Raw genomic sequence first — 12,370 nt, 5'->3', positions numbered from 1 at the left:
GGGAGAGGGGGGAACGAAAATATATGTATATATACAATTTTCTCTCGCTTTATACAAACACAAACGCACTTTATACACTTGCATTTGTATAAAAAACGAGAGAGGCGAGGGAGAGAGCGAGAGTGGCGAGCGAGATTCACCAGGAGAGAGGTGAAATAACAATAATTTGCTATGAGGTACAATTAAATCAAACTATATTTATAGCATTTAATTTGAATTAATAGTTTGCTATTATATACAATTTTCCCATTTTTAAATGAGTTGGATACCAACCCATTTTAATGGGTAAATATGAGTGGATACTCACTCATATTAATTACCCATTCTGCCACCCATAATCTCAACTCATTAAAGCCTAAACCAATTTTAAGAGAATTCTCAATTGAGCTCAATTTAATCTCCAATTTCAACCCGTTTTAAGACTCTTTATTTGTATTGATGTAGTATGTTCCTATATTGAATGTATGAATTACTATCTATTGTGTATGTTTTAAGATTTATCTATCCATTTGTAAATTTTTTATAAAAAAAATCTTGAGTTGAATTCAAATTGTGGTTAACAAACTTAACTAACAACATATTAATATTATTGAGATTAAGCGGGTCAAAACCCATTTTAAGTCCATTTGAGCCCAAAGTAAACTTGGACGGGTCAAGACCCAACTCAATATCTATTTCAATACATTTTAATATCTCCAATTTCAACCTAGCCCCCCCATTTGACACCTCCTACCTTGTTTGGTACAATTTTATACACTATAATTGGTATTATGAACTTTTTTCTTTGTAAAATAAATGGGAGTAGGAAAAGGGAAATAAGGAGGAGATTACAATGTGGGGAATCGAACCCTCACTAACAAAGTGGGAGTTTAGACAACTAACCAACAAATCTACTAAGACTCTCTGTATTTGGTATTATGGAATATGGGTCATTTGGTAGAGTGCATTAGAAAAAATAAGGCATGTACATTAACTTCGCATATTATTAGTACCTTGTTTGTACACTTTTTCAACCTATCTTATACACTTTATTTGACATTAAAGTATGTTTCACTAATACATGAAAATTCATGGAATCAGTAATGTAGTTGACAACCAATTTTGATCGACTTGTACCCTTTTCCGAATTGCTATTTGACTAAATATGTATTGCAAAAAAATTTCCCTTATTCCACGGATTCAAAAATTTAATTAGTTTTAAGTAAATAGTTTACATTTTAATATTCATGATTTACACAATTTATTGTAATTATTCTTCTTATCAAATTATTATTTTTTATTCATTATATTTTTTTCGGTAGTCAAATTTTGAAATAATTATTTTACTTTTCGGTTTAAAGTTTATAATATTAAATTTATTAGGCATTGTACATTATTAATTAAATAGCCATTCACTTAATCTTCTCTTAAATCATAAATTGTAGTCCATTCTATTCAATTTATTTAGCTTATAGCCCATTTTTCTATTCAATTTCATTTCAATTCTAGCATTCTCAATTCAATTTTATTTCAATTATAGTCACATGTTGATTTCAATTGTGGCCTACTCTTATTCCAATTCTCAACTTCCATTTAATCCATCACATGGAGCAACTCTGAGATCATATCCTAGCCGTTCAGTTTAATAGATCCAAACGGTTCGGATTCACCAACTCTTTCTTTCCTATTTTAATTCCCATCACCCCCAAAAACCCTTAAATCATTTTTCTCCTCTTCCTCTCGAAGAATGCAGCAGCGCCGCACCCTCCATACTCTCTTTTCCTCGCCTCCACTCTCCTCCGACTGGCGAGACCACGCTGCTCTGACCGCCACCACCGGTGAGGCTCCCCCTTGCCTCCTCCATTTGCTCTCTCTCTCCCCCGGAAAAACCCCATCACCAGCCACCTCCTTCTCCTCTTCTCCCTCCATCCCCCTTTCTTCTCTTTTTCGCCGATGGAAACACCGACGAACCACCAATCGACCCTCATCCGTCGGTGAGATCGACAACAACAAAATGACGATTTATGCTTGTAGCTTCGGCCAGCGAGCCAGCGCGAGGACTAGCCAGCTACAAGCGCCGCCTCCACTTCTCTTTTCTCGGGTGAGGTTGAGTAAAATAAAAACAGGAGCGTTAAAGCTCCGACCAGTCGACTCCGGGAGGTCGATAACAACGCACCGAGCTCCGACTAGCCACTCCGATCAATGGATATGATGGAAACAACGAGCACCATTTTGGATGTAGTTTGGTCAGCATGAAGCTTCAAGATTTTGGCTTATTAAAGACAAATCCTTACAGATCTGTCCGAGTACGTTCCTAACTTGATTGTCTTTTAAATTTTTTTTCTTAAACTACTCTTGATTTGTTTCCAAATATATAATTTATGATTTTCATTTTAATAATGATTGCGGAATTTCTTCATAAGCTTGCTTAATAATTTGTGTTAAATTTGTTTCTTTAGCTTTAAAATATCATCGTGTTAATATTCACTTGCATGAAATGTAAAATTGGTGGTAATGTATTGTGAGTGTATTTATACTGAAAATTTGTTTCTTAACTTAAATTGATTTTCTCAACTTGTATCTAGATGGTAATCTCCTTCAACTTTCACCTTATTTGGTGCTATAATATTTGTTGACCTGTTAACAATTTTTGTATATGTCAAGTTGATAATCTGGAGTGATGATTGATGATTAATTGATTGTTTCCTTGGCTAAATTGAATGGTTTTTATTTACGATCATGTTGTAATCTAGTCCGGCTTCAAAATATTTCAATCTTTGATTTTCACTCCCTTCATTTATGGTATCCTTGTAAAATTGAATTTCGTGATTTGCTCGTAATTTATTTATTTTCCTTCATTGCTTTGTTTAGTATCTGTTTAAATTGTTACTTGTCTGGAAATGGTACGGATACTAGAAAGTAGTATGTGAAAGTGTATATTTTGAGACTTGATTTGAGTTGTATGTTATTGGTCTTTCCTTAAATAATTGTTCTCTTTCGACTGATGATGTGTAATATTAATTGATAGTTTGTTAATTGACTTTCTTGCCTTAGTCAAGGACAAATTGATTTTACATATTATTTTTGTTAAATATATGTTCGATATTGGTAAAAAAGTTTGTTGACTGATTTTACTCTTTACTTGTTTAAGGAAAATATTTAATCGATCCCAAAATTTATTATTTCCCTTTATTATGTACCCTCCTATTTACTATACAAAGTGACATCATTCTCACTATTTACAGACGCTTTAACTGGCAACCAAATACTCTCTACTCTCAAAAGATAATAATATTTTTTACAAATGGTTTTAAAAGTTCTCTGTTTAGGTTCATTGTTTCAAGTTGGGCATCAGATCGAGTTATTTCTTGCTGGCTTATTTTCTCTGCTTAACTGGTTAGTGTTTCTATTCAAGTTAATTTCTGTTTTGCATTAGTGTACTATTTAATTTAATTTAATTTGTAACAAATAAAAAGGAAAGCATCCGGGTCAGTTTTTTTTAATTCCTTCTTGCTATGTGTGTGATTTCATACTCTTCATAACTTGTCTGAATTCTTGTATATCTGTTTTCTGCCTATGTATATGAAATAATTAATATTATGTGCGTAAGTTGATGCCTATAATTAATATTATCATCTTGCTATATTAGACTGCCTTTATGTGTTGTATATTTGTCGGTATCTCCCTTTTGTTTAACAAGGTTTTGAACATAAGGTTAAAGATGTCGAAGAGTTCGCCTGGGACCGAAATTCCGGACGGAATTAGTTTTGCTTAGACTTTTATGTATTATTATTGCTTTATTTCAATTTTTTTGTAATAATTTTGTATACTCCAACTGCTCCATACATATATGAAATAACTTGGGAGAACCGTCTAAAGGGGGAGACAAAGGCGAATCCAGGATTTAAAGATAGGGGGGTACCACTAAGAGTGGCTCAAGGGTAAGGCTCAGAGTAGCTTAAGGGTAAGTTAGCAAAGCGCCTTGCTTAGGCCTCCAAAATTTTGAGGCCCCAATAATTTTGGCTTAAGGATAAGGTTAGAAAAATACAACATCTTTCTTCATACTATACTCTAACCATCTAGAATATTAAACCTTAATTAACCATGCCTTACAAAATCGACGCATTTTCGTTTCGAATCTAATTTGAGGATATTCATTACCATTAATATCCGGTCGACAAGGCCCACGTTGAATATAGTGTCTTCTCACTTCATCTCGTAATCCAGGGATATATTTATCAATGGATATTCTTTCTCCAGGACCCGGTTTAAGTGATTGCAAATCAAACTCATCTATAAAATACGAAGAATTGTCTCTAAAACTAGCACTTGGTTGAGAAGAATTATGTTTCGTTAAAAATCTATCAATTTCAAATCACAAGAATCAACAACAAATTCTTACAAAAAAAATACGCTTATAAAGAAGAACTTACCAATTTATGCAAGATAATGGGAGTAGGACTTCAATTATGCAGTGAAGAATACTTGTAAGTTGTAGATTTTCTTGCCGTCTTATATTTTGTTTAAAACTGTGTTAGGGCTTTTATTTGTTTTTAATTTCAATTAAGAAAAGAATGGGGCCAGACGAGATGGCAAAAATAGGGTGGTTAAGAAGGGGGTGGGGATGATGAGGTGGCAATTTTTTAAAAAAGGTTAACTGTAATGCAAAAATGATTTTAAAGGAAAAAAACACAGTCTTTCACGGGATTCGAACTCACGTAGTCGCGGTCGGAAATTGCAGCTTTGACCAATGCACTAGGCGTCTTTTTGTTACAAGGGTGCACAATCAAATATATTATTATTTTATCAAATATATATATATATATATATATCTAAAAAAAAAGTTACCGGGTGCATGTGGGTATGCCTCTGGGGGAGGGGAATTATGTGCTATTTGTCTTTACTTTATTTTAATTATGTATGTATGTATGATATAGATATATGATCGCGTTGATTAATTACTTGAATTTAATGTTATTATCATCATGTTTAAAACCAATTTTTATGACTGTCAAATTCTAATAATCTAATTAAAAACCGACTCTTATATGTTTATGCTTTTGTCTTTTTAAATAATTTTCAACATGTTAGTTAATTAGTTTAATTAATCAAATTTTAATAATCAAAGCATGTTAATCAATCGGATTGTACCTATAGATACTTACTAAAATTTCAGGATATTAATATAGAATTTGTGCTTAAATATTATATTAACTGTGAATTGTTTAATTTACTAGATAAGTAGATATCATGTCTATAAGAATTAAATAACTTTTGACCTAATAATATAATAAGCTTCAAACAAGTATTTTATCTTACCCTTGGTTTTGAAATCATGCTTATAAATTTTGTTAAAGTTTCGATTCGTTAATTGCTTAGATACCATGCCTATAAGATCTAATCAATTTTAATGTATTATTTGAGAGTAGAAAATCATGCATAGAAGCTTAAACTAATTATTTTAGCTTATTGTTTATTTTGAAATCATGTCTATAGGAATTAGTTATATTTTTAACATACTATTCGAGTATAGGAAAATCATGCATACATTCTATTAATATTTCCAGCATGCTAATAATCAGTTATCGTGTGTGAATCCTTATTCAAAAAGTTTTTTTAGCATGTTCAAACTTGGGAATCATGTTTATAGGTTGTAATCAATTTAAGAATGCTATATGGGTTAGACATCATGTTAAGGGTCCGATCAATATTTTCATTGATTAATTAGATTTTAAACAACCCTATCATGTTAAATAAGCAAGAGACATTATGACTATTTCAGAATGTTTAAAATAAATAGGCATAAATATTGTATGTTAGGTCCGATTTGTTTAATTGAATAAATACCATGTCTATAGGATTTAAATAATTTTCAGTATGTTAATATTTAATAAAAATAATTTCTGACTTATTTCTAGCATGTTAGCAATTACTGGTTGACCTTTCAACAGTTAAAAACTAATAGGCTACGAATAATTTTCTGATTAATGTTATATCTACATGTCCTCTCTAAAATTAGTTAACATATTGTTATGCTAAATTGCTTGTTTGCGTACACAATAATGCATGAATATTCTTTCACTATTTACGTGTGTTTGCTAGCATGATGATAACTAATTTAGAGGCTAATATGAGATTTATGTGCTAAGTGCTCGTCCAATGTGTTTTGATTGACGCTTAGTGTCTAATTAGGTTTCTTGAGTTTTCTTTAAGTCTAAACCCTACCATCTAGTAGTTCAATGCTTCTTGGACATTAAGCCGGGACACAAGATACCTTTTTAGGACGTTAGTTTTATGATTTTCTTTTGAAAATCGCTTTAGGAGCTAAATAATAAATGAACTTAGAAAATTGAAGGATAGGGGTATTTAGTCCTTTACTAGAAATGATGTAAGTTGACTTGAGCAGAAAAAATGATAAATTTTGATTTGTCTTAATAACACTGAATAAGCCGAGCGCTGATCCAAAACGGGTAATTTAAATTAGGTTTTTCTCTTTTTTTTTTTTTAATATGTTTTGTGTATATATTTGGGGTAGTTTAATTAATAAAAAAATATTTTCTCCTATCTATTTGTGTTTTTTTTTTTGGTCTCCTTGCTCATCTCTTCAATGTATTTATGTTATTTATTTGTATTAAATGCCTTACTTGTTTATATTTGTTTCATCACTTAATTTAGTTTAGTTAGAATAATTAAATAATAGACCTTGTTTGCTACATGTTAACCCCCACATAAAATATATGCAATATGGTTGGGATTCCATATTTGTGGACCTCGAAAGGTATCGAACACCTTCCTTTTGAGGTAATTTGAACCATTGCCTGAATCATAGTTTCGCATACCCCTCAGTTAAATTAGTTAGGTTAGAATAATGTCCGTCAATTACCCATGCACTATTTAATAGTGTATTTTAAAGAAATATATGTGTCCACGTGAACATCATAAATATTGCATCATTATAAATAGTAGGCATAATACATAAACATGACCCTTAATTTAGCATCATCTGGCAATTATGACCTTTAACTTTGGGTATGCACAAGTAGACACTTAAACTTGTATAAAATTGAACAAATAGACACATTCGTCCTACATGATACCTTACATGAAAAATTTGTGTCCTATGTAGCGTCCTACATGTATTATGCCATGTAAGACATGTGTGTCTACTTGTTCAATTTTATACAAGTTTAAGTGCCTATTTGTGCACACTCAAAGTTGGAGGGCATAATTGTCCGTTGAAGCCAAGTTAATGGTTATGTTTATGTATTATGCCTAAATAGTAACTTGTCCAGCTGAGCACTTATATATCTTTAAAATACACTCGTCCAAAACTTGGGATTGTTACAACAATTTCGATCAAATTTTGGATATATTTCAGACCTTTTTCCATACATATTACTGATTAGTATAAGTATACCAAAGTCCATAATTTTGATAAATAAATAGAAATATCTATTAGCCTTGGAATGTTACCCAATGAAATTTGAACTTGTGGCAAAGATTTCGTGGAGCTAAATAAACATGTAAGAAACATCATGGTCCTTCTCTCAATTCCAATAAACAAATTGATAAACATAGAGGGTCTAATTTGCAATTTTAACATACTTGAAGTCGAAGCTAATCTTAAAACTCCTCTTTACGCGGTCTGGGACTTTCCCTTCGCTTTCGTATTGGGAATTTGCAAATACAACTCGCATATTCTCTCTCCCTCGCTCTCTTTTAAAGCTTCGTCGCCGCCGTCGTGTCTGGTTGCTTCGATTCGCCGGTAAGTATTCCGATCTCAGCTACAACGTGCCGGAAAAGAGCGTAAATTTACCCTAAAGTCTTCAATTCCTAGGGGTTTCGCTTCTTCGCTGTCTCTATGTCTTAGAATTTTTCAAGCTATTCGAGAAAAAGGAAAAAAAAATTAGGGAAAAGAACTTCAATTGATTTTTATATATATTTGATTAGTTTTTACCAGATCTGCTATTGTGTTTTCAAATAACTCGATATTTCATCGAGCTAGGGTTTGTTGGGTTTGCCGACTTTATTTGTGAAATTAGGGTTAGGGTTTATAGGTGAATTTAGGGTTTTCTTTGATACAAACATTTACATGGCTGCTGGAAGACATGGTGGTTACAGGGATAATGAATTTAGGGGGCGTGAGGCTGAGTTTGAGGTTTCACGGCGGGAGCTTGGTTACTCCAAGGGGGATTACGAAAGAATTAGGTCTGAGGATCGGGATTTTGATAGGGATCGAGTTCATGACAGGAGTGGTCGAGATAGGGGTAGGTTGAGACAGAGGGATATAAAGGAAAGGGATATGGTAAATGGGAGTTTTAGGTCCATGTCAAGCAGGAGTGATTCTGGTAGTAGTGATGGTGATGGTGGTGGAGCGAGGAGAAGTGGTGGGCTTAGTGTCAGAGCTGTTGACCGAGAGCCTATAAAAGAAAGGGATATGATAAATGGCAGTTATAGGTCCGGGTCAAGCAGGAGTGATTCTGGTAGTAGTGATGGTGATGCTGGTGGAATGAGGAGAAGTGGGCTTAGTGTCAGGGCTGTTGACCGAGAGCCTGGGGAATTGTCTAGCGAGAGTGGGTCTGATGGGGCTATTGAGTCAGACCAGAAGACCAAGAATGCCGCCAATGGGAATCAGTCTTCTGTACAGAGCAAGAAACGAAAATATTCTCCAATTATATGGGATAGGGAAGATAAGGAAGTGAATAGAATGTCAAAGAGTAGAAATTCACCAGTAGCTGCTAAGCTACCTCCTCCGCCTCCATTGCCAAAGTCATCTGGCCAGTTGGCTAATTTCCCCCCTGAAAGGGTTGAGCAGGTCTCTCTGTTGAACACTAATAATGTTCACAGTATGGAGCCATCCCCAAGTAATACAAATACAGCACTTGGTTTACTTATGGATGCATCTCATGAATCCCCAGTTGACATATGTTCTCCACCTGTTGATGAGGAGCAATTGCTCAGTCAGGAAGCCAGGAAAGTAGAAGATGAGGAATACGTGCCCGTGCCGACTATAAGATCATCTCGATGGGCAACTGATGCTGACTCTCCAGCTGATGAAGGTGAGATTTCAGGTGATGATACGCCCCTATTGAAAAAGCGACGAGCAGTTTCCCAGTCAGCTGAAATGGGTGGACGCAGGAAATCACTAACTCCTGAATATGAGGAGCTCAAGAGAGAAAGCTCCGGAGGAAATAGAACGAGGTCTTCAGACTCTGATGAACATATTAGGTCTTGCAGCAGAGAGAGTTACCAGGGCAATGAATTAGATAAGAATGACTCAATGGATGTGGATAAGGACCGCAATTATGATGGGACTAGTGTTAGCCAGTCAGATACAGAATCTGAAGATGAACATGATTCTCGTGGTACACCGGAGGCTGCGCTTCCTCCACAAAGGAGCGTAAACATGCTGCAGGGGTGTAGAAGCGTCGATGAATTCGAGCGGCTTAACAGGATAGATGAAGGCACTTATGGGGTTGTTTACAGAGCTAAAGATAAGAAGACGGGAGAAATTGTTGCACTAAAGAAGGTTAAGATGGAGAAGGAACGAGAAGGATTTCCCCTGACATCTCTCAGGGAGATTAACATTCTTCTTTCTCTTCATCACCCCTCAATTGTAGATGTCAAAGAAGTAGTTGTAAGAAGCAGTCTTGACAGTATTTTTATGGTGATGGAGTACATGGAACATGATCTGAAGGCATTAATGGAGACAATGAAAAAACCATTTACCCAAAGTGAAGTCAAATGTCTTATGCTCCAGCTTTTGCATGGTGTCAAGTATCTTCATGATAATTGGGTCCTTCACCGAGATTTGAAGACTTCAAATTTGCTTCTAAACAACCAAGGTGAGTTGAAGATTTGTGACTTTGGTTTAGCTCGTCAATATGGGAGCCCCTTGAAACCATACACTCATTTGGTGGTTACTTTGTGGTACAGGTGAGTTTCATTTTTTATTCTTCATTAATCTGAAAAGATTTAAGTAGATACTGATACTTCTATTGCCGTGCGTCTGTACGTAAATGAAGGTTTCTATTGAGTTCTCGCCTAGCTGGCTTCTATTTAGCCAGTGATTGATTAGTTTTTTATGCATACAGGGCGCCAGAACTTCTGTTGGGAGCCAAGCAATATTCTACTGCAATTGACATGTGGTCACTGGGTTGTATCATGGCCGAGATGCTATGCAAAGAACCACTCTTCAATGGGAAAACAGAAGTTGATCAAATTGACAAGGTATCTTTCTAGCTGCTGATGGAGAATTACTTGATTTTTGATGACATTTACCATGAGTGAAGTCTTCTTAATATACTTCTGTGGTTTTTCTTACCAGATATTCAGAATTCTTGGCACCCCTAATGAGACGATTTGGCCAGGGTTTTCCAAGCTTCCTGGGGTGAAGGTCAACTTTGTAAAGCATCAGTAAGTATTATCTTCTTCTATATTCTATTGCTTCTCTTGTCGGCCAGAGATTCATGTTTTTATTTTTGCCGCTGTTTTCCCAGGCTTCCAGCTTTGGGTGATTCTGGTTTGGCTTTCTGGCCTCCTCTGATGACAATCTATGGTGGAGAAGTATTTTCATGTTTCTACTAACCATTTGATTTGTTTGTAACAGGTTTAATAATTTAAGAAATAAATTTCAAAGCCCTACAACATCCTACATGGGAAAACCAGACCTATCAGAGTCTGGCCTTGACCTGTTGAATAAGCTTCTGACTTATGATCCTGCGAAGGTGATGGCAATAACATTTGGGAACTTCTAAATTCTTTTTTATGTTGTTTTTACCTCTTTTGATATTGATGTTTATATGACATATTGCAGAGAATATCTGCCGATGCTGCTTTGAACCATGAGTGGTTTCGTGAAGTTCCTCTCCCCAAGTCTAAAGAATTCATGCCTACTTTCCCTGCACAGCATGCACAAGATAGGTAAATCTTCTTTCAGTGCTAATTTTCAGATGGGAGTTCGGTTAGCTCCTTGGACTGTTATTTGATGTTCTTTGTGTTGTTTTTAGGCGTGTGCGAAGAGTAATGAAGAGTCCAGATCCTCTTGAGGAGCAGCGAAGAAAGGAACTGAAGCAAGGGGTGTTGGGAACTGGTGGATTGTTTGGCTAAGATAAGTGAATAGTGCTCAGTAACTGTTTGAGTTTTGCTTTCTCTAATACTCATGGGTTGACGTGGTTGAGGTTAGAGCCATGCACTTAAAGGAAGTTGCAAAAATTGTTTGCTAGACGATCAGTTCAGCTGTTTTTTAGCAGGCTTATCTGACAATTAGATCAAGAAACAATTCTTTTGGCTATGCGTTATCAGATCTGTTGCAGGTTGACTTACTGGGCTCTGGTGCCTTGTCAAAATCTCTGGGACTGCTTGCATGGCAGGGGTGGCATAGTGAGCTTACCTGTTAAGGAACAGTTTCAATTGAAACTCGTGTATGTAGCATATTTCCCATTGGCAGTGTAAACAATGATCTTGAAATTGATTTTGTTAAACATATGGATTGGTTTCATACTTCTAGTATGTCGATTTTAATTTTCATATTCTGTTTGCAAGAGATGGTGGTGTAAAGCTGATGGGGAATTCTTAGCTTTTTCATTGATGAAGAATTTCAATGAAACTATTGCACATATGAAGGTAATTATTGGACCTGAATACATGGATAGTAATCAAGGATGACATATATGCTTTCCCGTCAACATTGAATGTTTTACTGCTCTCCATGTTCACAGCTTTCACTTTTCATTATTGTTTACTTCCATGCCTTTCTTCTGGCCCTTTCCATCTGCATGGGCAGGTTGCACATTATTGTCTGGATCACAAGGGATTAGGACACATAAATATCACATGTTCCATTGTTTTTTGGGACAAACCTTAGTGATGTCATTCAAATGTCATGTGAAGTCATGATGACGTTTTCAAAATCATTTAAAGGTTATATGGTGATATTATGAACAAGCTGCACGATTATTTTTTTTCTGTAGGATTTGTTTCAGAATCATTGCATGTTTTAGGGACCAACTACAGTTACCTCTCTTATCTACATGGGGTTCTGAAGTTACTGACTGCTCGGTGGAATGCTGATAATGGAAGTTAACCATGGATGACATTATTATATTAAGATTTTGGTTTAAGTTGTTTCTTTCAAAGTTTATTTCAAAATGCTGGACTTAGGTTGAAAGACCAACCATTTTCTTTGGCTGAAAGCGTTACCCGGTTTCTAATTAACAAAGTTTTGCCAAGCAAGATGAAACAAGACCTGATCTTGAAAGTACTATTGATTTAGTTACTTGAAAATAATAAATATTTTCCGTTTGGAAGGAAATGTTGATTCGTTTTTCTTGCTGTGACACTATCTAAATTGCAAGTAGTTTATTCCTTGATGCATTTGGTTACCCTTGTT

At 35.1% G+C, this 12,370-nt stretch overlaps 1 protein-coding gene and 1 long non-coding RNA gene across 3 annotated transcripts; both read left to right on the top strand.

Moving 5' to 3' along the window:
* Positions 1 to 1,671: 1,671 nt before the first annotated feature.
* On the top strand, positions 1,672 to 4,802 carry LOC107059584 (uncharacterized). The gene is made up of 2 exons (XR_001472765.1): positions 1,672 to 2,285; positions 3,309 to 4,802. It is a non-coding gene; the product is annotated as an uncharacterized lncRNA (long non-coding RNA).
* A 2,380-nt stretch (positions 4,803 to 7,182) lies between these two features.
* Positions 7,183 to 11,608, top strand: LOC102584026 (cyclin-dependent kinase G-2). 2 transcript variants are annotated; one of them, XM_006341678.2, is made up of 6 exons: positions 7,183 to 9,915; positions 10,074 to 10,209; positions 10,307 to 10,395; positions 10,589 to 10,706; positions 10,796 to 10,902; positions 10,989 to 11,608. In XM_006341678.2, exons 1-6 carry the CDS (start codon positions 8,072 to 8,074, stop codon positions 11,086 to 11,088), a joined length of 2,394 nt encoding a protein of 797 aa, XP_006341740.1. In that variant the 5' UTR covers positions 7,183 to 8,071; the 3' UTR covers positions 11,089 to 11,608. The 2 variants fall into 2 exon arrangements, with proteins under 2 accessions (XP_006341740.1, XP_006341742.1); XM_006341680.2 differs by lacking the exons at positions 10,796 to 10,902; positions 10,989 to 11,608 and adding an exon at positions 10,479 to 10,501 and having other exon boundaries at positions 10,589 to 10,700.
* The last annotated feature ends 762 nt before the right edge of the window (positions 11,609 to 12,370 follow it).

The sequence above is a fragment of the Solanum tuberosum genome, unplaced genomic scaffold (assembly GCF_000226075.1).
Source record: "Solanum tuberosum cultivar DM 1-3 516 R44 unplaced genomic scaffold, SolTub_3.0 scf00027, whole genome shotgun sequence".
NCBI classification, from domain to species: Eukaryota; Viridiplantae; Streptophyta; class Magnoliopsida; order Solanales; family Solanaceae; genus Solanum; species Solanum tuberosum.
Note: the sequence above shows the minus strand (reverse complement) of the source record. Positions and strands in the feature narration are given on the sequence as shown.

Coding starts and splice junctions, on each gene's coding strand:
- LOC102584026 (XM_006341678.2), top strand. CDS start 8,072: ATGGCTGCTGGAAGACATGGTGGTTACAGGGATAATGAATTTAGGGGG. Junction 9,916..10,073: donor GTGGTTACTTTGTGGTACAG/GTGAGTTTCATT, acceptor TTATGCATACAG/GGCGCCAGAACTTCTGTTGG. Junction 10,396..10,588: donor GTCAACTTTGTAAAGCATCA/GTAAGTATTATC, acceptor TGTTTGTAACAG/GTTTAATAATTTAAGAAATA.